The 24720-nt window shown below is 39.3% G+C and overlaps 4 protein-coding genes and 1 long non-coding RNA gene across 6 annotated transcripts; 3 read left to right on the top strand and 2 right to left on the bottom strand.

The window, feature by feature from the left end:
• Positions 1-839: 839 nt before the first annotated feature.
• On the bottom strand, positions 840-4114 carry LOC142523043 (zinc finger BED domain-containing protein RICESLEEPER 2-like). Its single transcript, XM_075626683.1, has 4 exons — positions 4109-4114; positions 1656-2216; positions 1507-1543; positions 840-1408 (listed from the first exon to the last, which is right to left on the bottom strand). Exons 1-3 carry the CDS (start codon positions 4112-4114, stop codon positions 1508-1510), a joined length of 603 nt encoding a protein of 200 aa, XP_075482798.1. The 3' UTR covers positions 840-1408; position 1507.
• Positions 4115-4183: 69 nt separating this feature from the next.
• Positions 4184-6816, bottom strand: LOC142523042 (zinc finger BED domain-containing protein RICESLEEPER 2-like). Its single transcript, XM_075626682.1, has 2 exons — positions 4503-6816; positions 4184-4419 (listed from the first exon to the last, which is right to left on the bottom strand). The coding sequence occupies exons 1-2, from the start codon at positions 5800-5802 to the stop codon at positions 4184-4186; spliced, it is 1536 nt and encodes a 511-aa protein (XP_075482797.1). The 5' UTR covers positions 5803-6816.
• A 1818-nt stretch (positions 6817-8634) lies between these two features.
• LOC142522487 (uncharacterized) lies at positions 8635-10347 on the top strand. The gene is made up of 4 exons (XM_075625924.1): positions 8635-8819; positions 8910-9112; positions 9538-9767; positions 9932-10347. The coding sequence occupies exons 1-4, from the start codon at positions 8728-8730 to the stop codon at positions 10208-10210; spliced, it is 804 nt and encodes a 267-aa protein (XP_075482039.1). The 5' UTR covers positions 8635-8727; the 3' UTR covers positions 10211-10347.
• A 1342-nt stretch (positions 10348-11689) lies between these two features.
• Positions 11690-13201, top strand: LOC142522720 (uncharacterized). 2 transcript variants are annotated; one of them, XR_012814514.1, is made up of 4 exons: positions 11690-11973; positions 12064-12086; positions 12320-12765; positions 12924-13201. It is a non-coding gene; the product is annotated as an uncharacterized LOC142522720 (long non-coding RNA). The 2 variants fall into 2 exon arrangements; XR_012814512.1 differs by having other exon boundaries at positions 12320-13201.
• Positions 13202-18242: 5041 nt separating this feature from the next.
• Positions 18243-18668, top strand: LOC142521850 (uncharacterized). The gene has a single exon (XM_075625024.1). It carries the CDS (start codon positions 18243-18245, stop codon positions 18666-18668), a length of 426 nt encoding a protein of 141 aa, XP_075481139.1.
• Positions 18669-24720: the final 6052 nt, after the last annotated feature.

Here is a 24720-nt window from a genome sequence, read left to right as displayed (position 1 = left end):
CTTACATATACTGTGGTAAACTTCCATAGCGTATCAAAATCAAGCAAAAGCAAACATGCGAAGGTGTCAAAGATGATTGAAGGGATTCAGGACTTCTTTAATTAAGATATTATTAAGCTTCCATCTCATTTTTTAATTGATTGTGAATGACACTCAACCCACCACTAAGCCATCAATTGATTATGTATCTCTATTACACTCACAAGGTAGGAACTAAAAAATACGCAAGTTTGAAGAAATATTTTAAATCAATGAATTTTCATGTCTAGTTAAGCATCCAAATGAGTTTAAAAGATGTGATTTTTTTATCTTTGTTCCACCATACATCTTTATTGTAATATTATTATTATGAGTTGGGTCACACAATTTATTGATTATCTAGGGCCTTTGACCACTCTGATTGGCAATATTATTTTTTCTACAGATACAAAAATTGTCCATATACCCATTACCAATAAAATAATAGTTACTAGCTAGTGAGTTTTATTGATCAAGCTAGTTGTAGGCATCTTCAACTGGTATACGTGAATCACTGATTTGATTGTTTGCTATTTGGGCTCGTGAGGTTTTTCCAAGAAACAAAGAACAGGCTTGGTTTCTGCTACTTTCTTGAGTAAAGCATAATTAATAAAAGGCCAATTCTGCTAGTTGTGTCACCTTCTCTCACAAGATAAATAAGACATCAACTGAAACAAGCTGGAAAAGGATTTCTGGAAATTATTAAGTAATTCTTTCAAGAATTTACGTGTAAGATTTAAGTTTTCTCACGAATGGAATTACAAGTAGGAATGTAAATGAGCCGAGCCGAGCAGTATCAGGCTCGGGCTCGGCTCGTTAAACTATTTTCTCAGCTCGGGCTCGTTACGAGCCTTTGGTTTGAAGCTCGGGCTTGGCTCGTTCGGAAGTTATGAAGCTCGGGTTCGGCTCGAGCTCGGCTCGTTAATGGCTCGTTTATCTTGTTTAATGAGCCTGGCTCGGGTTCGGCTCGTTAAACAAGCTCGTTAAGCGAGCTCGTTTCTGCTCCGAATCCAACTCCAAACCACAAAGTTATGCAGAAGCGGCATTCAATGAAAGAATCTTCAAATCTACGTTCATCTCCAATTCAATACTACTCTTATTACAATACAGCAGAAAGGCCTTATTTGAAGAAGAATTCCAGCAGATCATATGTCAATGGTGTTAGAATTAGTCCCGTTTTGAATATTCCTCCTACTTATATTGCTAAAGGTACAGTAATAAGTTTCTTTGGGATCGGTTCTTTTTTCTAATGATCAAATAAAAAAAAAACAACTTAATTAAACCCAACAACTTAATAGGAATTCAACATGATAAAACATAAAAGAATTACCAGAGCATGAATGAGCTTGCTGTTCTTGCCTCGCTCCCTCGTGAACCCAACTTCAACAACCTAATAGAAATTCAACAAGATAAACCATAAAAGATATTTAAATTAAAACAAACAAACAAACTTCACCAATTCAATGATAAACATTCGATGGTAATGACCTTAATTCAAATGAATCTCCTTAAGCCCCGAATTTTTCTTTTACATACAAGCACAAAAATTCAAAATGTTAGAATTAACCAACCTAAATTAATAGAAAATAACACATATCTAATAAAGAAACAATTAAATTAAATATCAATTTACTTACATTTTCTTTTCTTTTGACTTGGTACCGGGCACGTAACCAATCTTCTGCACAAAGCAACATCTGAACCGTATCCACTCCCAAATTGGCACGATATGAATCAATAACTCTACCACCAGCGCTGAAAGCCGATTCAGAAGCGACAGAAGTTATTGGAATTGATAGTACATCACATGCCATCTTTGACAAAATCCTAAACTTTAAGTTGTTCATCTTCCACCATGACAATGCATCAAATTCATCATCTTCTTCACACAATACAACCCCTTCCTCAAAGTACACTTCAAGTTCAGACTTCACTTGCTCCACACTATCAACATTCTTAATATAGTTGGCAAATGCTATCCTCACTTTACCCTTTCCTTTTGCACTAACAATACTTGAAACACTAGAACTTTCTTTCTGAGCATCACCTGAAACATCCTTTTCAGCAACATTATTTTTGTGAGCATCAACATATTCACGATACAACAAACGCAATGTCTCACGAACTGTAACGATGTTCTCAATTGCATCAACTTCAGAATAGATTTCTGGAAAACACCATTTGTGGGGACCCGGACGCTAATCAGTTCTTAATCGTCATCAGGATCAATTTGTTAATCAAGTAATTAGGGTCATAAAATTTTTTCTTTTTAATGCGGAATGTAGTGAAATCAAACTAATATACAACTCAGTATAAAATAAAGTACAAGTTCTGTACCGTCTACAAATCAGTAAAATCTAAGGTTCAACATCTAATTATCAAGTGCCAAAACCCTATATACATCAAAGTCCGAAGTCTCCACTCTATCACGATCTCTCCTCATCTCCTGGACCCTGATCTTGTCCCACCTGTTGTCATGTACACATACAAACAAGACAACAGCCGGATAATTCCGGTGAGAAAATAATCCCAGTATAAATCAACGAAACATGCAATCATATAAACAAATATAAAGCATGTAATAGATAACATCAATATGTATCAAAATCTGAAACATAATCAATATCGGACTGTCGACAATACTCGTAACTCTACAATTCAGACTAGACTCAATCTTAGTCTAGGGATCCCGGTTTCCAGAAGTTGGCATTCCCATATCGACCAACAGTAATAGAAAAGACTCCAGTTCTATCCAAGTCGATAGGGTGTCGATCACCAGTAATAGAAGAAGCTCAGATTCTATCCACATCGGTATAGTATCGATCAACAGTAATAGAAGAAACTTCAATTCTATCCACATCGATATGATATCGATCACCAGTAATAGGAGAAGCCACATTTCTATCCACATCGATAGCCAATCATCCGGTGACAGACTTTGGCACTATCGCCCATACACTATCTTGTGACATCGTGCAATGTGCCCGTGGCGATCCCGCCACTATCAGGCAATTCTGTCACAAGATTACTCGTCTAATACCTGTTATCTATAAATCAAGAAAACAAGTACATCAATCAAATCAATGCCAATATCAATGCAATAAAGTAAAGTATGTGATATAGGGAAACTCAAGTCTAAACCGACTTAAGTCGATCTCCCAATACCACATTGAGTTATACCTTTCGTTTGTAGTCTCGGTCGGAATCAATATCAATTCTGAACTCAAGACTGTCTCTGTAAATCTGAAACGACATATTGAGAATCATAATATCAATATTCCATTCTCAATTCAACATTGAATCTGATTAATCTGGATTTAATTCAAATCACAGCATAACGGCACAATCTCAGTATCCCCGTCAATACCATATCAACAGACATCAATTACAAATCATAACCCATATCCGATACAATTTGTAATCCATCCATAATCCAAATCTGTCCGATTCCAGATCAATATAATCAGAAAATCATAACAATTCCATAATCAGTCCGTTTCTTAATCTGACTTCGATTCTATGATGTCTAACATGACAAGAACATCATATTTGAATCCTATTCAATTCTGACAATAGTATAATTTCAAAACATGTCAAAACGTAGCAAAACTTACGTTCAGTTGTAGCCTACGTCGATAGAAACACAGTACCGTACTCGGATTCAAAATCAGACGGACGGATTTATCGCAAATCAAAATCTAAAATCAAGACTTGAAGTTGGTCTCGGTTTTCATTTCTCCCTTCCTTTTTCGGAATGAACGCTTGTATGTATATATATATCCCTCCACATTGCATGAGAAAGGAACGTGGCTTCATTTTTAATCCAACACGTCTCGCGCATATGCGCGACCTAAATCGGCGCATATGCGCGAGACCTTCTGGTCTTCGCACATTTCTTCTCGGCAGCTCGCGCATATGCGCGTCACCTTCCGCGCATATGCGCGACACTCTCTGGAGTTGTGATCGAAGCTTCACACAGCTCGCGCATATGCGCGCCTTCCTGTCGCGCATATGCGCGAGACCTTCTGTCCAATTCGCGCATGTGCGCGTCTCATGTCGCGCATGTGCACCGATGGTAGTGTCCTCGCACATACATTTTCACACGTTACTTCAAATCGTGTCTCGGTTAATCCTTTCATAATCATATCAAATTATAAATCAATAATTACAGATTACTAGGATTAAATTTCCGGGCATTACACCATTCGATCAACTTCATCTTATTCCTTGGATCTAATACAGCTGCCATAGAAATTAACAAGTTACATTGACCCCAATACTTGTCGAATTTAGTCTTCATATCTTTCATGAAACTACCTTCACCCATACTTGTATTATTCAACAACCTCTTTATGTTATAAAGTTCAGGTAGAAACAAATTTGAAGTTGGATATTCTGAACCTGAAAAATGTAGATAACTATATTAGATATTCAGACAATAAACAATTTTATTAAGAAACAAGATTCAAGTTTAATATTATTACCTGAAATGATGTGGGTGACTTCATTAAGTTCTTGAAGAAAAGAACAAATTACACGGACTTTCTCCCAATCCTCCTCACTTGGCAAAGTGTTATAAGTAGGATCCCTTTGTTGATATCTTGGGAAGACGTCCTTGAACTCTAGAGCAGTAGACAACATGCAATATGTTGCATTCCACCTAGTGCAACAATCCATTACTAGTTTCTTTGAAGATAATTGCAACTGTTTTGCAATTTCACTGAAAATATTAAGACGAAACTCTGAGGCAGATATGTGTTTCACACTCTCACGCACATTGGAAATAATATTTTGTATCTCCGAAAGCCCATCTTGTACCAAAAGATTCAAGATATGCGCACAACATCTCACATGAAACAATTTTCCACCGAGAGGAAGATTGTTTTTATAAGAGAGATTCTCTTTCAACATCCGAATAGCTACATCATTGTATGTAGCATTATCAACTGTGATTGTCCACACCTTGTTTTCAATTCCCCATTCAACCAAACACTTATTCAACACATCACAAACAACTATACCTGTATGAGGTGGGGGGACATCACAAAAATTCAAATTCCGCTTTTGCAAATTCCAACTGAAGTCCACATAATGACAAGTGACAACCATATATGAAATTTTCTGATCAGACCTCCATAAATCCGTAGTCACACTGACCCTATTTATGTCCTTTAATTCTGTCACTAATTTTTTCTTCTCTATTTCATAAGAAGTAATACAATCTTTCTTGGCAGTGGCACGACTGATTTTTTGATAATGTGGACTAGAATTCTTCATCAGTAAGTTGAACAATTCATACTCTGCAAAGACGAATGGCAATTCATGAACAATAATCATGTGAGAGACAATATCCCTAATCTTCGCTTGATCGTATCTGAAATTCTGCACTGCATTAACAGATTCTGACTCCGACATGGTTGTGCTTATACTTATATTTTTTTGTCCTTTCTCGTTCATCCGCTTCCTTATACAACTTCTGCTATGCCTAAGTAAATGTGATGTAGGACCAGAATTAGTATATGTCATTCGATGTTTGCAATGAATACATTCAGCCTTTATCAACCCATCTGAAAGAATAATCTCTTTAAAATCAATCCATACAGGAGATGTGCGTTTCCTTTTCTTCGGGGCATATGGATTATCACCTTCATCTTGAATATTATCAAGTTCAACCACAACCTTGCTTTGAGAAGTTTCATTGGTATCATTTGCACTTGGTTGAACTCCTCCCACAACATGAGTTGTGCATGATTCTTGAGCAGATGATGTGTTTGGAGTCGACATGTTTGGAGCTGATGAACAACAATAAATACATTAATTAGTACCAACAGATTACAATACTCATAATATTGCATTCAACCAATCCACCCAGCTCGTACAGAAAACACTCTTTAATACGGTGAAATAAACTAGTTACTGTTACCCTCATTGCAGTAATCAAGAATACAGAAACATACCGTATCTACAAAAACAGACGTTAAGGGAAACAAGAAAATCTCATTCAGCCAGAGTTTTAAACAGAAACTGGACTCTATATGACAATATGAGTTTCTTAAGTAGACTAAATTCATTGTCGTAGCAGCAATATTCAAACACACCTGAGAGGCTGAAACTTTTGAACTTTTGTCTCTAATTGTTTTGCCCACTGTATTTGGAGATGAAACCAAACCAGAATCAGAGCTAGGGTTCGCGACCTATACGATCTCCAAACTCTCGATTCACGCCTCAATCAAAGTCGACCCAGACGGTACAAGGATTTTCAGCCCTCGGCGCCGACGGAAGAACGGAGAATCGTCGGAAATCGTACGCGGTTTAGAGGTGGACGGGAAATGGGTCTCGCTACCTATACACGCTCAAATCTACCGATTTCTGCTTCGATAATGGTCGACCGGACCTGGGCTACGACCGGAGACCCTCGGCGACGGGGGGCGGAGGTCGGGAGGCGCGGATTCGGGGGGAATAGGTGAGGTTACGGGAATAGCTGAATAGGGTTTGGGATTTGGAATAGATGAGGATGAGGTTACGGGAATATGCCATTATTTCCATAACATTCACATTTTTAATATAATTTTTAATTTTTAATTTATTATTATTTATCATACATAATTATTTTAATATTATAACTCATTAATTATCTCAAATTCGAGCTCACGATCTACCTAAACGAGCCGAGCTCGAGCCCGAGCTCGTGAACCACTTAAACGAGCCGAGCTCGAGCTCACGAGCCGAGCTCAATTTTGAGCTCACGAACCTATTATCGAACATGTTCACGAGCTAACGAGCCGAACATCATTAATCTCAAGCTCGGCTCGATAAGCTTAACGAACGAGCCCGAACGAGCTTTTTAACGAGTCGAGATCCGAAAAGCTCGCGAGCAGTTTGGTTTATTTACATCCCTAATTACAAGTGGGCAAGCCAAATTTGACACTTGACAATCCCATAAAGCATCTCTCCTTATAGGTAGTTATTTCACTTCAACTTCGGATAATACCAGAAATGTCTTTAAAATATACCATCAAATAGCAGTCAGTCGTACGTATGCAAAGAAAATAAAGTTCAAAATTAGAGATTTGCAACAATATTAGCAGCTTGAGCCTTGAAGTAGCAGTCGATCCAATATGGATGTCTAGCTAATAAAAAGATGGGAAGACCAAAAGGGGGATGTAAAATATGAATCTATACAAGGCTGTCTACAAAATTATTAGGAATTCTGGGACAAGATTCTAGAATTTAAGAAAGACTAATGTTTTTGTAAAATAAAATTGAGATCCTTACTTTCTTCTGCTTAAACGAAGTAGCTTCTGGGTGGCTATTAATCCCAAGATTGCTGATTATTATTTTTGAAACACCCAACATGAATTGAGAAATTTGTTGCTTTTTAAAGGTATCCTATATTCACTTCGTAAATTGAATATGGTACTTCACCCAATAATTCATGATTATTTCCAAAACAATTTATCTCTCAAAACTCGTTACAAAAGAATCAGTAAATTCTGAAACTCGCCGGGGTGCATCCCATTCTTAACTTATGTTCAAGCCATGCACAAATGAATATTAAACTGTTGCCAAAGAAAGTCTGTGTAGGATCATACCATTCCAAACCTTAACCGAAAAGATATTTAATTTAACGAATTGACTGACTGACTGATTGACCAAATGCAAGTCTTTTAAAACAAGAATCAAACCCTTATTTAACGAAAAAGAAAAATAATGAAAATATTTACCTTAGCGGAGAGAAGATAAGTAAGAGAGAGAGGCGGGAGCGACCGACTTTTAGCCGGAGAAGAGAAGTGAAACATGTATTGATAGGTTTACCTTATTGGGTCGGGCCTTGAGCGTTCGGCCTCATAAGAGGTCCGAGAAATCAAAATTTGTTCCCAAAGTCAGGCGTTGATTGATCTAAAATGGTTGTATTCTATTTTTATATTTTTTAGATTAAAAAAAATATATATTTTTATTTAGACATGATACTTATTATTATTTTATTGCAAATACCCCTTTAACGATGATACTTATCAAACAAAATTTCATATGATTTGGAGTTATTGATATGTGCAAAAGTTGCGATGTTATTGAGGATTATTTCGTTAAATTTTGTCAAATTCAAATGTTTCATACCACTAGATTTATTTATTGACAAATTCGTAATATTTAATCTTTATTATTGACTCAAATGTTTTTATTATATATATATTTTTTATGTATAATTTATCCTCCCAATCAACAAATTTTAATTTTAAAAAAAGTTCGTGATACTAGATGGCGCTGTTGGCGGATGATTGCCACGTGTCTGAAGCAAAATAATTTAAATTAAAATTATTGATACCTACCCACCCCGTGTGTGGAAATACAATCACCGACTCTCGATTCATCTTCAGTACGTCTCTCTTCCTGTTCGCTTCGAGGTTTCCTCTCTCGAATTACTTTTGTGTGTATGATTATTATAATCTAATCGCCAATTATTTATACGATAATCTGCCTGTTACTGTCATCTTGGACGTTGCTTTGTTGTTTGTTTATGTTTTAATGTTAATTAACAGGGGATTAGGAGCTTGTATTCTGACATATCCATTTTTGGTGTTTTTGTGGGTTTGATGTTAAGAGACATATCCATTTTTGGTGTTTTTGTGGTATTGATGTTTTAGTTAATCGTTGATGTGTACTGATTTCTGATGTGAGCCAGCTCGTTTGGTCGTTGGTAGCTGCAGCATGGAAAATCCAAGAAAGAAGGTCTTGCTTACCTCCAATGGAGATGAAATCTCTCTCAACATTGCCCGTCATTTACTTCAGCACGGTTGCAGGTACGCCATTAATTCTTCTTTGCAGGTACGCCATTAATTCTTCTTCTTCTTTCTCCTGTTTGTTGCTCTGATTTGACGGGATCGACCTAGGCTAGTTTTGATGGGGGACGATGGGCAATTGAGGAGAGCAGTGGAGAAGATAGAGGTGTCCTTAGATGGTCGCCGTGATGCGGTAGAGGTAGTGGGGTTGGATATGAAAGAAGAGAAAGCAGCGGTTTTTGAAGAAGCTGTCGGCACGGCCAAGAGAATCTTGGGAAGTTTGGATGCTTTCGTCAATTGCTATTCCTATGAAGGTAAAGCACTCTATGCCTTTCTGCACGGCTTCCAACTTTCTGTTTAGTCCGTATTTCGTGCTGATTGGTCTTTAAGAGCCTGTAGTATTACAAGCGTCGCTTCGACAGCTTGCCTCAATCTTAAATCTTAATCGCACCTTCTATTTCATTGGAAAAAAACCATCTTTAGTTTTCTAATCAAGTTTTGCAACGAAGAATTCAAGGGTTTCATTTTCCTAATGTTTGGTTTCTGTCGTACCACTAACGAGGAGGTTTCATATTCACATCTATCCACATTTTTTATGTCCATACCTTGCAAGAACATGTGGTACATGTAAACAATAGTTGTGTTGGATGGTCCTTATTTTCAATTAGGCGGCGCTGTAATCACATGTGTGCTAGTAAGAAAGTACAAGAGTATCGACTTATTATTTTGAATGAAACAGGAAAGATGCATGATCCTCTGTCTTTACCAGAAGATGAATTCAAAAATATTGTCAAAATCAATTTTATGGCTCCATGGTATCTATTAAAAGCTGTGGGTAAAACAATGCGTGATCAGCAATCGGGGGGATCCATCGTATTCTTAACCTCTATAATTGGAGCCGAAAGAGGGTTATATCAAGGAGCGGCAGCATATGGTTCATGTTTGGCTGGAGTGCATCAGTTAGTGCGGGTAAGTTTGTAGCGTATTCTGGTCTCAACTAATTTTTTTCATTGTGTTAATTGGTTATGGTGATTACTGATTTCTTTATTGATTTTTATGTCTCAATATAGCTACCTGAAGAATTCATTCTGTTCTTTACCATGCTAAAAATTTACTTTACAAATGATGGGCAGGCATCAGCAATGGAGATTGGGAAGCATCAGATAAGAGTAAATGCAATTGCTCGCGGCTTGCATCTTGACGATGAGTACCCTACTTCAGTTGGGAAGGAAAGGGCGCAGAAATTGGTAAAGCAAGCCACGCCCTTACATCGGTGGCTTGACGTTGAGAAAGACTTGGCTTCAACTGTTATTTATTTGATAAGTGATGGGTCAAGGTACATGACCGGTACAACTATATACGTCGATGGTGGCCAGTCTTTGGTTAGGCCTCGGATGCGATCCTACATGTGAAGTTTATAGTCTATTATATTAAGTTTTATGAATTTATTTGAGCTTGATTTCATGCAATCATGGCATGTAAATCGTAACTTATTTATGAATCTTGTGCCGAGGAACCCTAATGACTGTATTCAAGATATAGTGAATTTCATATGTTTTGGTGGAGGTAAACTATGAAAAGAGTGGGAAGAAGCATATGCAAAATTAGAATACTGCAGAACTAACAGACTGTTTTTCAAAGAAGCCTTGTCGCCGTAGCAACTTTGCAGACGAGGAGTAAAATTCTTCTTTAAAAATGTCAATTGGGGGAAGTCCCTAGGATTCTCATCCCATTTAATTTGTACGTTCTGATGAAGTAGGACAACTTGGTTGCATAATTGTTTGATGTGAAATGTGAATCGGGCTAAACTTTAGGCACACTGTAGGCCATGCATTTTAGGGTAAGTTTGGTAGATCGATGGATGGATGCTTGCACAATTGTTGACCAAGAGAGTGTCAAGTTCAAATTTTGATTAATTAATCAACACAGCTGCGCATATCAACTCCTGTAGTAATGATGTGATTGAGACGTATTTCACAAAGTTGGCCCTCGATTCAAAATACTAAAATCATTACAACAACTAAATATAATTATTAACAGAAGTTGCTACAGTAAAATAACAATAATAATTTGATAATAAATATGAAAGATGCACACGTATCAAGTTGGGTCCATTTCGAAAACTGCTTGAATAAGTTTAAAAAATAAATTGAATACAAATTCATCCGTTTAATCTGATGGATCGGATAAGAAAAGTAATCAATTTGATTTTATTTTTTTATTGTTATAATTTATGGTGTGAAATGAATTATTACACTCCCTTGCAATAAAATTACTCCCACAACTTATAATTACTACGTTTTTAAATGACCGTCCTAGGACATTTAGTTGTAATCGGTTAGTCAATTGTTATCGACAAAATAATTAATCAGTATAAAGAAAAAGTCACGATTTGTAAAGGGTAGGGGCTTCGGAAGCCTTAGTCTACGGACATAGAATTGTAGTCCTTGTCGAAGCCTCTATTCTAGTTTACCAGAATTCGCAGTCATCAAACATTCAAATACCTAGGGCGGCTGGCTCCAACACATTAAGCTCATATTCCTGAAACATGCCAGTCAATCACATTTTTCCAAATCTAAAATTTTACCGTTCTATGAACTTCTTGGTTGCTGGAGATCATGTACATGCTCACATTTTGTTAATCAATTTTACACTAATGCTGTTTATCATTCGATACCAAGAGCTCTTTCTTGATTCATCAGCCTCATCTCTTGCCCCCAACATGATCAACTCTTCTCACTTGTTATTCAATTCACCGTACAGTAACACTAACTCGCATGGATTTATGCAATTCTGTGAGAGCCCAGCCCGTACACCCCAAGCCAAGCCCAAAAAATTTAAGCAAGGATAAATAGTAAATAAATAAAAAAAAAGAGATAAACGTAAAAAATTTCTCTCTCTCCCCGTTTTCCTCCAGCACCGAAAGCTTCATCTTCCTTTCTTTCTTTTTCAATTTCGAAGCTTTGACCTTCGATTCTAGCCGCTCCGGTCGCCGGAAAATTAAAAGAAATACATTTTCGGATAGCTCTCGTCGCAAGCTACGCATTGATACCCATTTTGCACAGAAATCTCACGATACTTTTCGAGTCCGTCGGAGAACGCCGCTCGTTTTCGCCGGAATTTGTGAGGAAACTCTCGGTTTAAGTTTTCTAGAACTCTACTTCGAAGCCTTGAGGTATAATTATGATTTTAGGGTTTCAAAATTTTGGGTATTTTGACTGATTCGAATTTCAACAATTGATATATGTTGTATTATTAATTGTAGGTGAATTATTGAGTCGATTCGAGGTATTTATCGACGTTTTCAGAGATTTATTTGCTGAATTTCGAATTTTCAGAATTATAAGTTGGGACATTTCGATTTTTGAGCTGTACATGCGCTAGTCGGACACCGTTAAGATGTTGTGATTTGAAATTATAAGTTCTGGAAATTTAATGTGAATTTTGGAATTACTTTCGATAAATTTCTTGATTTTTTAACTAAGATAGGAATTGACGTGCGATAAATAATTTTGCCACAGGATTGAAATTTCGAGATATATTTAAGATATTTTGTGGTAATTAAAGTCCAGTTGAGGTACGTACGAACTGTTTTCATTACGACGTCTATTATGACGTGAGATGACGTTGAGTATTTTGTAATGAGTTATAGCGTGTTTTATGTGCTTATGTGAATACATGATTGCATTCATGCATTTATTTGAGTTGATCTTATTAGTGCATAGCATTTCGAGCCTTGACCCCGTTGATTACTATCATTACTGATCTATCGAGTTGTTGCGTCATCGATGGACTGGGTGGGTAGGATTAGCACTCCTGATGACTTGCATGAGGACTGAGCTGGTCGCTCCCGTACCCTCGATGCTACGTGCATGGATGAGCGGCGACATGATATTACGTTGCTGCAGTCCTGGCACGGGTGGCCACTGTTACGGTTGCTGATGCGTTTCATTTGGACTCCGCTTTGGTATCCATTATTTTGTTGTTACCGACACGCATTTCATTGCATTTTACTTGATTTTATTTCATGTCAGTTATATTTGTCGTAATATTACTGTGGTTCGTCGTACTGGGGCCCGACCCCTCGTTTTTTTTATGTTGTGGTTGTTTTTGATGCCATAGCAGGTTATCCAGTAGGATTTGACGCGGCTGGTGGAGCGTCAGGTAGCGGTGTCCAGTAGTTGGATTGTGATTGAGAATTCCCAGATATTATATTATGGAGTCATACTTTTGCCAGGGAATGCCCTGTGTAGATGTACTGTTACTTTTATGATGTTTTGGATTGTTGTTGAGTGAGCGAGCCTTGTCGGCTTTGTATATGCTAGTCCTGGCCAGTGCGGCTATAAGGTTGTTAATTGATGTTATGACTTTATTTCGAGTATATATATGTTGCTTGAAAATTTTTGGGATGTCTTACTTACGGGGAGGTCATGCCGAAATTTCTATTGACCCAAAAGAAAAATTTTTAATCGCTTTTGCTGTTTACATTAATAAATCCTGGTTGTTTGGTCATTAAAGATTAATCAGGAGCACGGGCCCCAACAAATTCAATGATAGAGGTCATATTTACGTATTTTAGTGCATCGTGTGAGTCTTAGTTTGTATCGTTTTGGTTGCATGAAGTCTGCATTTTGTTAATCTCTTCTTAAGTTATTGCATTTGATCGCCGATCACCGAATTGTATGAATGTGCAGGAAAAATGACGGAAAAGGAGAAAATTCAACTTTGAGGACAGACCACTTGGCACTGGGATGATAATACTTGACCGCCCTAGCGCATGCAGAATCCAAGAAGGCGTTGGGTAGAAGGGCTCGCACTAGGGCGCTAATTCTTGACTGCCCCAGCGCGAGAGACATGCCAAGCGAGCAACATTGCAGAAGACCTCGCGCTCGCGCTGTAAAACTTGACCGCCCCAGCGCGAGTAAATAAGGCAAGTTTCCCAATTGAATTGCATTCAACTTGGAAGGTGTATGGCTGCACAAAAGAACCCTAGAGGACGAAAAAGAGACATTATTCAGCAGACACCAAGGTTTTAAAGAGAGTAAAAGGCTCCGAGAAAGCTTAGAGTTGAAGATTTCAAGATTTCCAGGCAATGTTCTTCGCGTTTTCGTCATGTCTAATATTTCTAATTTAATTTCTCTTGTTTAAATATTGTTTTGCTTAGTTTGATCATGAATTCTAGTAGTTAATTTACATTATTTGTTGGGATTTAATGAGATCCTACCCCGAAACCGAGTTTATTTAATCTATCTATCGGCTTTTGATTTATTCTTGATTGTGTTATTATTTTTATTGCATTGTTGAAGCGTAACTAAATTTAATAACAATATCATATTGCGAGTGAGTTCGAGAATAGCTCGTGATAGGAACGAATAGCATAATATGTGGATTTACAATTTACATAGAAATATGAATACACGTCGATAGTCATAGTCCAGTAGGTCGAAAGCTAGAAGATTTCATAAAACGACATGCAATTCACTCTTGATAAATAACTAAAGAGATTTAATTACTTCACTGAGTTGAATTAGAGTTGTATTAGTTTGGCATAGCTCGAGATGACGTGTTCAAATTCTTGACCGCCCCAGCACACCTCACTGGCACTTCGTGGACAGAGAGCTTCGCGCTAGGGCGGTATAACTTGATTGCCCCAGCGCGCCAATGAAATTTGTTTCGACAGAGGGTAGGGCGGTATAATTGGACCGCCCCAGCGCGCCGCGTTATAAAGCCGCCCCCTTCTCTTCTTTCTCTCACTCTGCGCACACACAAAATCTCCCCTTCGCAATTTTCCTCTGAAATTCATCCCTCACCATCCGTATCTCCATCTCGATTTGTAGGTACTTGAGTCCCTAAGTTCCCACGCCATTCACGCAAGCCGGTGACTCCGCTCCCCTTTCCTAAGTGGCAAGGCACTTGTCGTGGTTCGCTTATCTCGCCCACCTCCGCATTCAACAATGGCTCCAAATAAATCTAAGGCAACACATGTCTCTTCCTCCTCTTTGTCCGATAATAGAGGTAAATTTTTGAATGAGAAAGCCCGAAATCGGTATGAACACGCCAAAGAGCATAGGCGCCCCATTCCGGAACGGGGGTTTGATTTCTCCTCTAGAGCATTACATCTTTTGCATGATATTGAGAAATGAGGTTGGGAGTCTTTTTGTGCTACACCCAAGGCTGCGGTGATTCCGATTGTGTGTGAATTTTATGCCAACGCTGCCGAGAGGACTGATGGAATGGCTATGGTGCGGGGTAAGTTAATATCTTTTGACTCAGCCACCCTGAATGAATTGTTGGTTACCCCTATGGTTGATGAATCTGCTTTAGAGGAGTTGATAACCAACCCGGATTTTGAGTTAATTATGAAAACTATCTGTTACCTGGTAGCTATTTGGAAGACTCCGAGTTGTATTCTGGAAAAACATTTGTTGTTCAGGCCCGCGATATGGTATGCTTTTCTATCCAAGCGGTTGATGTCGGTGTCCCGTACCAGTGAAGTTCAAAAAGACCGAGCCATCCTATTCTACGCACTGATGGTGGGTATTTCGATTAATGTGGGCCACTGATCTTCTCTCAAATCCAGCAGTCCATACACAGCTCTAGCATTGCCCTATTCTTCCCCTATCCACCACCGCCGGCATTCCCGCCCCCGTTCCCATTCTACTATGCTTACCCTCAGCCGGACGATCAGGAGCCAGGAGTTGCACCACCCGAGGACGATGAGGATGAGCAGTGATCAGGGGAGTCTTCGTGTTTTCCTTTTCTTTGCATTCGTTTTATCTACTTCATTTCGACTGCATTCTGTTTAGCATCCATTTTTAGTTACTATGTTCGTTTATCTACTTGTTTAGTTGTTTTGTGCACTGGAGACATGGCATGTTTTTGTTTGGGGGGTGGGTGTTTAGTTTGGTTATTTTGTATTGAGGTTGTTTGTTTAGTTCGTCTTTCGTATTGCATTTGTCTCGAGTTATTTGTGTTGTCATTTGAGAACTGATTTATAGTTGGTGCTAGATTTGTATGTGGTGGTAGCCAATGATGATGTTGAATGGGTCATACATGCGCATGTCCATTGTTGTCACGGCACTAGTTTAGAGCACACGAGTGGTTGATGCATGAAAATCTTAATTGGATAATGAAATTTTCAGCACAAATGTTGGCAACAGAAAATGCATGACATAGTGAACTTAGACATTGTTTGTGGGGAATTTGAGATGCACTAGGTGACTTGAACTTGAACACATCCCTTGATACGAACACTGTCTAGCAGGACGAGGATGAGTTAGGCACATCTCTGCTAGACCAATTCAGTGAACTGAGCTTATCGATAATAATTATATTGCGATACTTGTACCCGTATATCTAGCCGTGTCTAACCTTATTGATGCTGCACCCTTGAGATTGGACCAAAGCCACACACCCATATTTCTTGTTCATATCTGAGGGAGGACAGAAAAATAAGAAAAGTATGCTGCACGAAAAAAAAAATTGGTGTTGTAAGGTGTGGGGCAGCCAAATAAAAGAATGAAATTTTATTCCTAGGCTAAAAGAATGGAGATGTATAGAGTTTAAGAAAATCAGATGCAAAATTTGAATGTGCACAAATGATACATCACTGTACCCCCCTCGTTTCCCGTTTCAGCCTAGTCGAAATAATATTGATTTATCTCTGACGAGTCCTAACTATCTGTGCTGCGAATCGGTAACTAGTGAAGAGGGATGTGAGAGAGGGATTGTGTATACTGACGTGTTGATTGAAGTCTCTTACAGCGTTGAAAATTTTACTATGGAAATGCATGATGCTTGAGCCAACATTGCACACACACACAGGTTTTTAAATCCATGAAAGATTGCAGTGACTGAAACTTCGTGGTGAAATGCGGAACTAGTGTCTTGCGTGAATGGATAAAATATTCATTGATAATCATTAAGGCAGACCAGAACCATGAATGCACTAACATGATACTTCTTGTGTTGTTGTGTCCTGCAACCTATTTTGCTCGAGGGCGAGCAAAATGTTAGAATGGGGGGTTGATAGAGGTCATATTTACGTATTTTAGTGCATCGTGTGAGTCTTAGTTTGTATCGTTTTGGTTGCATGAAGTCTGCATTTTGTTCATTTCATCTTAAGTTATTGCATTTGATCATTGCTCACTGAGTTGTATGAATGTGCAGGAAAAACGACGGAAAAGAGAAAATTCAACTCTGAGGACAGACCACTTGGCGCTGGGGCGATAATACTTGACCGCAGCGCATGCAGAAGCCAAGAAGGCATTGGGCAGAAGGCCTCGCGTTGGGGCGGTGCGCGAGTAAAGCAAAATTAAGGAGGCCGGACAGAACACCTCGCGCTAGGGCGGTAAAACTTGACCACCCCAGTGCGAGAGGCTGAAGAATCAACAGAAGGCCTCGCGCTTTGGCAGTAAAACTTGACTGCCCAGTGCGAGAGGCATGTGAAGCGAGCAACATTGCAGAAGATCTCGCGCTAGGGCGGTAAAACATGCCACCCCAGTGCGAGTAAATAAGGAAAGTTTCTTAATTGGCTTGTATTCAACTTGGAAGTTATGTGGCTGCACAAAAGAACCCTAGGGGACTTAAAAGAGACATTATTCAGCAGCCACCAAGGTTTTGAAGAGAGAAAAAGTCTTGGAGAAAGCTTGGAGTTGAACATTTCAAGATTTTCGGGCAACGTTCTTCGTGTTTTCGTCACGTCTAGTATTTTTTGTTACAGGCTGACCCACCAAAGAAAGAAATTCTTCTCGGACGTGAAAGAAGAACCTTTCTTTTTCAAAATCTGTGCAGATGCCATGATAAGGAGATGTGTAACGGAGGAAGAGATGTGATCGATTCTTATCCACTGTCATGACCGCGAGGTAGGTGGTCAATTTGTACCCACACGAATGGCATCCAAGGTACTCGGATGTGGCTTTTATTGGCCAACTCTATTTAAAGATGCACGTTCGTTTGTCCTCACTTGTGATAGATGCCAGCGCACAGGTAACATTTCTAATATCCATGAGATGCCTTTAAATAATATTACGGAGTGTGAAGTCTTTAATGTTTGGGGGATAGATTTCATGGGACCGTTTCCAACTTCGTTTACGGAAAAATACATTTTGGTTGCGGTTGACTATGTTTCAAATGGGTCGAGGCGGAATCATATGCAACGAATGATGCTCAAGTGGTGCTGAAATTTTTTTTAAAAAATATTTTCAATAGATTTGGAACACCACGAGCGATCATTAGGGATGATGGCACCATTTTTGCAATAAACTTTTTGAACAACTTTTGGGCAAATTTGGGGTCACTCATAAAATCTCCACTCCCTATCACCCCCAAACAAGTGGTCAATTTGAGGTGTCGAATCGCGAGATCAAGAGGATTCTGGAGAAGGTTGTGGGGATAAATCGAAAGGACTGGTCGTTGAGGTTAGATGACGCACTTTGGGCGTATATGACTGCTTTTAAGATACCTATAGACACGACAATGCATAGGCTATTTTTTGGAAATGCATGTCATTTACCTGTTGAGTTAGAACATAGAGCTTATTGGGCAACAAAAGCGCTAAATCTTGATTTTGCTCTTGCAGGTGAACACATATTGCTGCAGTTGGACCAATTGGAAGAAATTAGATGTCAAGTCTATGATCTGGTGTTGACCTACGAGGAGCATACAAAGCAAGCACACAACAAACACATATTGCCAAGGGAATTCAAAGAAGGCGAAGCGGTGCTGCTATACAACTCCAAGTTGCGTCTGTTTCCTGGCAAACTCAAGTCAAGATGGACGGGCCCTTATATGATCACCAAAGTGTTCCCCTCGGGAGCCGTAACTTTGAGAGATGGAACAAATGAGCCGTTCACAGTCAATGCTCAATGATTGAAGCATTATTTGGGCGGCACAGTGGAGCCACAAATTGGAGTCGCTTGATTCCAAAACAATTAGAACTGAGAGGAACCTACAGTCTAGCTCTCGAATATAAATTGAGAACTAATTTCTTTCTCTTCCTACTCGCTTTTAATTTTTTCTTTTATTTAGTTGAGTTTTTAAATTAGATGTTGGTTGTTTTTATTGTTATATATATATATATATATAGTTATATATATAAAGCTAAGTCAGAAGCAGAGCAGTTTGCGCTAGGGCGGTAATTCTTGACCGCCCCAGCACACCTCACTGGCACTTCGTGGACAGAGAGCTTCGCGCTAGGGCGGTATAACTTGATTGCCCCAGCGCGCCAATGAAATTTGTTTCGACAGAGGGTAGGGCGGTATAATTGGACCGCCCCAGCGCGCCGCGTTATAAAGCCGCCCCCTTCTCTTCTTTCTCTCACTCTGCGCACACACAAAATCTCCCCTTCGCAATTTTCCTCTGAAATTCATCCCTCACCATCCGTATCTCCCTCTCGATTTGTAGGTACTTGAGTCCCTAAGTTCCCACGCCATTCACGCAAGCCGGTGACTCCGCTCCGCTTTCCTAAGTGGCAAGGCACTTGTCGTGGTTCGCTTATCTCGCCCACCTCCGCATTCAACAATGGCTCCAAATAAATCTAAGGCAACACACGTCTCTTCCTCCTCTTTGTCCGATAATAGAGGTACATTTGTGAATGAGAAAGCCCGAAATCGGTATGAACACGCCAAAGTGCATAGGCGCCCCATTCCGGAACGGGGGTTTTATTTCTCCTCTAGAGCATTACATCTTTTGCATGATATTGAGAAACGAGGTTGGGAGTCTTTTTGTGCTACACCCAAGGCTGCGGTGATTCCGATTGTGTGTGAATTTTATGCCAACGCTGCCGAGAGGACTGATGGAATGACTATGGTGCGGGGTAAGTTAATATCTTTTGACTCAGCCACCCTGAATGAATTGTTGGTTACCCCTATGGTTGATGAATCTGCTTTAGAGGAGTTGATAGCCAACCCGGATTTTGAGTTAATTATGCAAACTATCTGTTACCTGGTAGCTATTTGGAAGACTCCGAGTTGTATTCTGGAAAAACATTTGTTGTTCAGGCCCGCGATGTGGTATGCTTTTCTATCCAAGCAGTTGATGTCGGTGTCCCATACCAGTGAAGTTCAAAAAGACCGAGCCATCCTATTCTACGCACTGATGGTGGGTATTTCGATTAATGTGGGCCACTGATCTTCTCTCAAATCCAGCAGTCCATACACAGCTCTAGCATTGCCCTATTCTTCCCCTATCCACCACCGCCGGCATTCCCACCCTCGTTCCCATTCTGCTATGATTACCCTCAGCCGGACGATCAGGAGCCAGGAGTTGCACCACCCGAGGACGACGAGGATGAGCAGTGATCAGGGGAGTCTTCGTGTTTTCCTTTTCTTTGCATTCGTTTTATCTACTTCATTTCGACTGCATTCTGTTTAGCATCCATTTTTAGTTACTATGTTCGTTTATCTACTTGTTTAGTTGTTTTGTGCACTGGGGACATGGCATGTTTCTGTTTGGGGGGTGGGTGTTTAGTTTGGTTATTTTGTGTTTAGGTTGTTTGTTTAGTTCGTCTTTCGTATTGCATTTGTCTCGTGTTATTTGTGTTGTCATTTGAGAACTGATTTATAGTTGGTGCTAGATTTGTATGTGGTAGCCAATGATGATGTTGAATGGGTCATACATGCGCATGTCCATTGTTGTCACGACACTAGTTTAGAGCACACGAGTGGTTGATGCATGAAAATCTTAATTGGATAATGAAATTTTCAGCACAAATGTTGGCAACAGAAAATGCATTACATAGTTAACTTAGACATTGTTTGTGGGGAATTTGAGATGCACTAGGTGACTTGAACTTGAACACATCCCTTGACACGAACACTGTCTAGCAGGACGAGGATGAGTTAGGCACATCTCTGCTAGACCAATTCATTGAACTGAGCTTATCGATAATAATTATATTGCGATACTTGTACCCGTATATCTAGCCGTGTCTAACCTTATTGATGCACCCTTGAGATTGGACCAAAGTCACACACCCATATTTCTTGTTCATATCTGAGGGAGGACAGAAAATTAAGAAAAGTATGCTGCACGAAAAAAAATTGGTGTTGTAAGGTGTGGGGGAGCCAAATAAAAGGATGAAATTTTATTCCTAGGCTAAAAGAATGGAGATGTATGGAGTTTAAGAAAATCAGATGCAAAATTTGAATGTGCAAAAATGATACATCACTGTACCTCCCTCGTTTCCCGTTTCAATCTAGTCGAAATACCCATATCCTATGTTGATTTATTTCTGACGAGTCCTAACTATCTGTGCTGCGAATCGGTAACTAGTGAAGAGGGATGTGAGAGAGGGATTGTGTATATACTGATGTGTTGATTGAAGTCTCTTACAGCGTTGAAAATTTTACTATGGAAGTGCATGATGCTTGAGCCAACATTGCACACACACACAGGTTTTTAAATCCATGAAAGATTGCAGTGACTGAAACTTCGTGGTGAAATGCGGAACTAGTGTCTTGCGTGAATGGATAAAATATTCATTGATAATCGTTAAGGCAGACCAGAACCATGAATGCACTGACATGATACTTCTTGTGTTGTTGTGTCCTGCAACCTATTTTGCTCGAGGGCGAGCAAAAGGTTAGTATGGGGGGTTGATAGAGGTCATATTTACGTATTTTAGTGCATCGTGTGAGTCTTAGTTTGTATCGTTTTGGTTGCATGAAGTCTGCATTTTGTTCATTTCATCTTAAGTTATTGCATTTGATCATTGCTCACTGAGTTGTATGAATGTGCAGGAAAAACGACGGAAAAGAGAAAATTCAACTCTGAGGACAAACCACTTGGCGTTGGGGCGGTAATACTTGACTGCCCCAGCGCATGCAGAAGCCAAGAAGGCATTGGGCAGAAGGCCTCACGTTGGGGCGGTAATTCTTGACCTCCCCAGCGCGAGAAAAGCAAAATTAAGGAGGCCGGGCAGAACACCTCGCGCTAGGGCGGTAAAACTTGACCGCCCCAGCGCGAGAGGCTGAAGAATCAACAGATGGCCTCGCGCTAGGGCAGTAAAACTTGACTGCACCTGTGCGAGAGGCATGTGAAGCGAGCAACATTGCAGAAGATCTCGCACTAGGGCGGTAAAACATGACCGCCCCAGTGCGAGTAAATAAGGCAAGTTTCTTAATTGGCTTGTACTCAACTTGGAAGGTATATGGCTGCACAAAAGAACCCTAGGGGACGAAAAAGAGACATTATTCAGCAGCCACCATTGTTTTGAAGAGAGAAAAAGTCTTGGAGAAAGCTTGGAGTTGAACATTTCAAGATTTTCGGGCAACGTTCTTCGTGTTTTCGTCACGTCTAGTATTTTTAATTTAATATCTCTTGTTTAAATATTGTTTTGCTTAGTTTGGTCATGAATTCTAGTAGCTAATTTACATTATTTGTTGGAATTTAAGGGGATCCTACCCCGAAACCGAGTTTAGTTAATTCATCTATCGACTTTTGATTTATTCTTGATTGTGCTATTATTTTTATTGCGTTGTTGAATCGTAACTAACTTTAATAACGATATCATATTGCGAGTGAGTTTGAGAGAATAGTCCGTGATAGGAACGAGTAGCATAATACGTGGATTTACAATTTACATAAAAATATGAAGTCGGATACACGTCGATAGTCATAGTCCAGTAGGTCAAAAGCTATAGGATTTCATAGAACGACATGCAATATATCATCTTAGTTCAATCTTCTGTTACAACATTCACATTTGTAATATGTACAATTCATGAAATGAACATGAATTGTAGCACCACTGCTAGTGAGGATCTGATCAATCTTTTTGTTGAAGTAGAGACCCAAATGAGCTTTTAATATTTGACTGTTTTCCTTAGTCGAACGATCCAGTTTAAACAAATTCACCAACAATATCACATAACGACTCGAGGGTTCTAACATCAGCTGATCAGGGGAAGAGGCACTAAGCCTTTGATGATTCAGAAGTCAGCATAACAGTTAGACAAACATGGATCACTTGTAGATCGAACACCAACACTTATTTGGGTTTATAAATAATCTTCATTTTTTGAAATGGGACAACAAGTAACTGGGTATCCTATAAATCACAACAAAGATGCAATCACAAACACCAAAACACAACCTGCATCACTCAGATTTTATACATGACAATCATTGTTATTTGTTAGCATCAATAATTATAAGGGGAGTATGTGTCTATCATCGAACCACCATTGATTCACCATGACTAACATAAGAAGCAAGTTTGCATGATAATTCCATTAATCAGCAACTGTACACCAAATTCTTGAGAAAAAAAAGTGATTAGTAACTCCGAATATTCAAAATTCCAACTTCAAAATACATTATAAGCAGTAGATACATGAAGGGAAAAAAAACAAAGGATCAATTACTCTAAAACTAATGTACACATATATGCTCAAAAAATTTCATATGGAGTCACACTTCAACCATGCTCAGCCTCCTAGATATCAAGAAGCTCTGGTGCTTGTTCTCTTTGGGAATGTCTTTCTCAGGTATCTCCTTCGGTCTTGCCTTCTCCATTTCCTTTCATTACGTCACACATAGGTAAAGGATTCATGCTCACACCAAAAAAAATTATATTTTGGTAATAAAACTTGAATAGCTTTTACAAAAATAAGAAGATCGTCATGTTACTAAGAACACTCCTCATCAAAGAATTATTGATAATTTTAATCAGCATTTCACCAAACAAAACAAATAACATAAACCCATTTGGACGGCCTTATCAAACCAAAGCATCCAAGCCCATATTTCATAAGCTATCTTCTGTGCAAAAAAAATTATGCAGTAGGCAAAGCGCATTGATTGCCTAATATTAGCAATAAATGGAATCATCCAGAGAACCATAACCTAACAAAAGTCGAAAATATAGTGAAACATAACGAAAGTGAAAGGAAAACAACGAAAAACTAATCATCTTCGATGCAAAAAAAAGCAATAATTTTTAAAGGAGCATACTTGGCGGCTGCGGTAGACTCTTCTTCAAGCCAGTTACGGATGTGACAGACGTTGCGGCGGAAGATGGAAGCTGACTGTTTGACGTCACTCCTCATCAGCAAAATCACGGCGCTTACTCCGGCCACCGTCAATAGGAAATTTTTCAAAGCCATTTCACAGGAACATGTGATTGTTCCTAAAGCTATTGGAAGCTTGAAATTGTCTTTTGGAGTGACTGCGAGGGTTTTGGAGAAATGGCAGCTTTGGAAGGGCAACGATCCGATTGAATTTGAGCCCAGCTAGAGAGAATTAAATAAATTATTATTACAGTTACGATGGATTAATATTTTTTACTAGTAAATTATGCACACAGTCATATTTACGTATTTTAGTGCATCGTGTGAGTCTTAGTTTGCATCGTTTTGGTTGGATAAAGTATGCATTTTGTTCATTTCATCTTAAGTTATTGCATTTGATCATCGCTCATTGAGTTGTATGAATGTGCAGGAAAAATGAGGAAAAACGACGGAAAAGGAGAAAATTCAACTCTGAGGACAAACCACTTGGTGCTGGGGCGGTAATACTTGACCGCCCTAGTGCATGCAGAAGCCAAGAAGACGTTGGGCAGAAGGCCTCGCGCTAGGGCGGTAATTCTTGATCGCCCCAGCGCGAGCAAAGAAAAATTAAGGAGGTCGGGCAGAAGACCTCGCGCTAGAGCAGTAAAACTTGACCGCCCCAGCACGAAAGGCATGTGAAGCGAGCAACATTGCAGAAGACCTCGCGCTGGGGCTGTAAAACTTGACCGTCCCAGTGCGAGTAAATAAGGCAAGTTTCCTAATTGACTTGTATTCAACTTGGAAGGTGTATGGCTGCACAAAGAAACCCTAGAAAACAAAAAAAAGACATTATTCAGCAGCCACCAAGGTTTTGAAGAGAGATAAAGGCTTGGAGAAAGCTTAGAGTTGAAGATTTCAAGATTTTCGGGCAA

The sequence above is a fragment of the Primulina tabacum genome, chromosome 13 (assembly GCF_025594145.1).
Source record: "Primulina tabacum isolate GXHZ01 chromosome 13, ASM2559414v2, whole genome shotgun sequence".
Taxonomy (NCBI): domain Eukaryota; kingdom Viridiplantae; phylum Streptophyta; class Magnoliopsida; order Lamiales; family Gesneriaceae; genus Primulina; species Primulina tabacum.
This window is presented reverse-complemented; position numbering and strand designations above follow the sequence as displayed.

Coding starts and splice junctions, on each gene's coding strand:
- LOC142523043 (XM_075626683.1), bottom strand. Junction 1,544..1,655: donor AAGTCAAAAGAAAAGAAAAT/GTAAGTAAATTG, acceptor TGTATGTAAAAG/AAAAATTCGGGGCTTAAGGA.
- LOC142521850 (XM_075625024.1), top strand. CDS start 18,243: ATGACTGCTTTTAAGATACCTATAGACACGACAATGCATAGGCTATTT.
- LOC142523042 (XM_075626682.1), bottom strand. CDS start 5,802: ATGTCGACTCCAAACACATCATCTGCTCAAGAATCATGCACAACTCAT. Junction 4,420..4,502: donor AGTCACCCACATCATTTCAG/GTAATAATATTA, acceptor TACATTTTTCAG/GTTCAGAATATCCAACTTCA.
- LOC142522487 (XM_075625924.1), top strand. CDS start 8,728: ATGGAAAATCCAAGAAAGAAGGTCTTGCTTACCTCCAATGGAGATGAA. Junction 9,113..9,537: donor CAATTGCTATTCCTATGAAG/GTAAAGCACTCT, acceptor TGAATGAAACAG/GAAAGATGCATGATCCTCTG. Junction 9,768..9,931: donor GAGTGCATCAGTTAGTGCGG/GTAAGTTTGTAG, acceptor AATGATGGGCAG/GCATCAGCAATGGAGATTGG.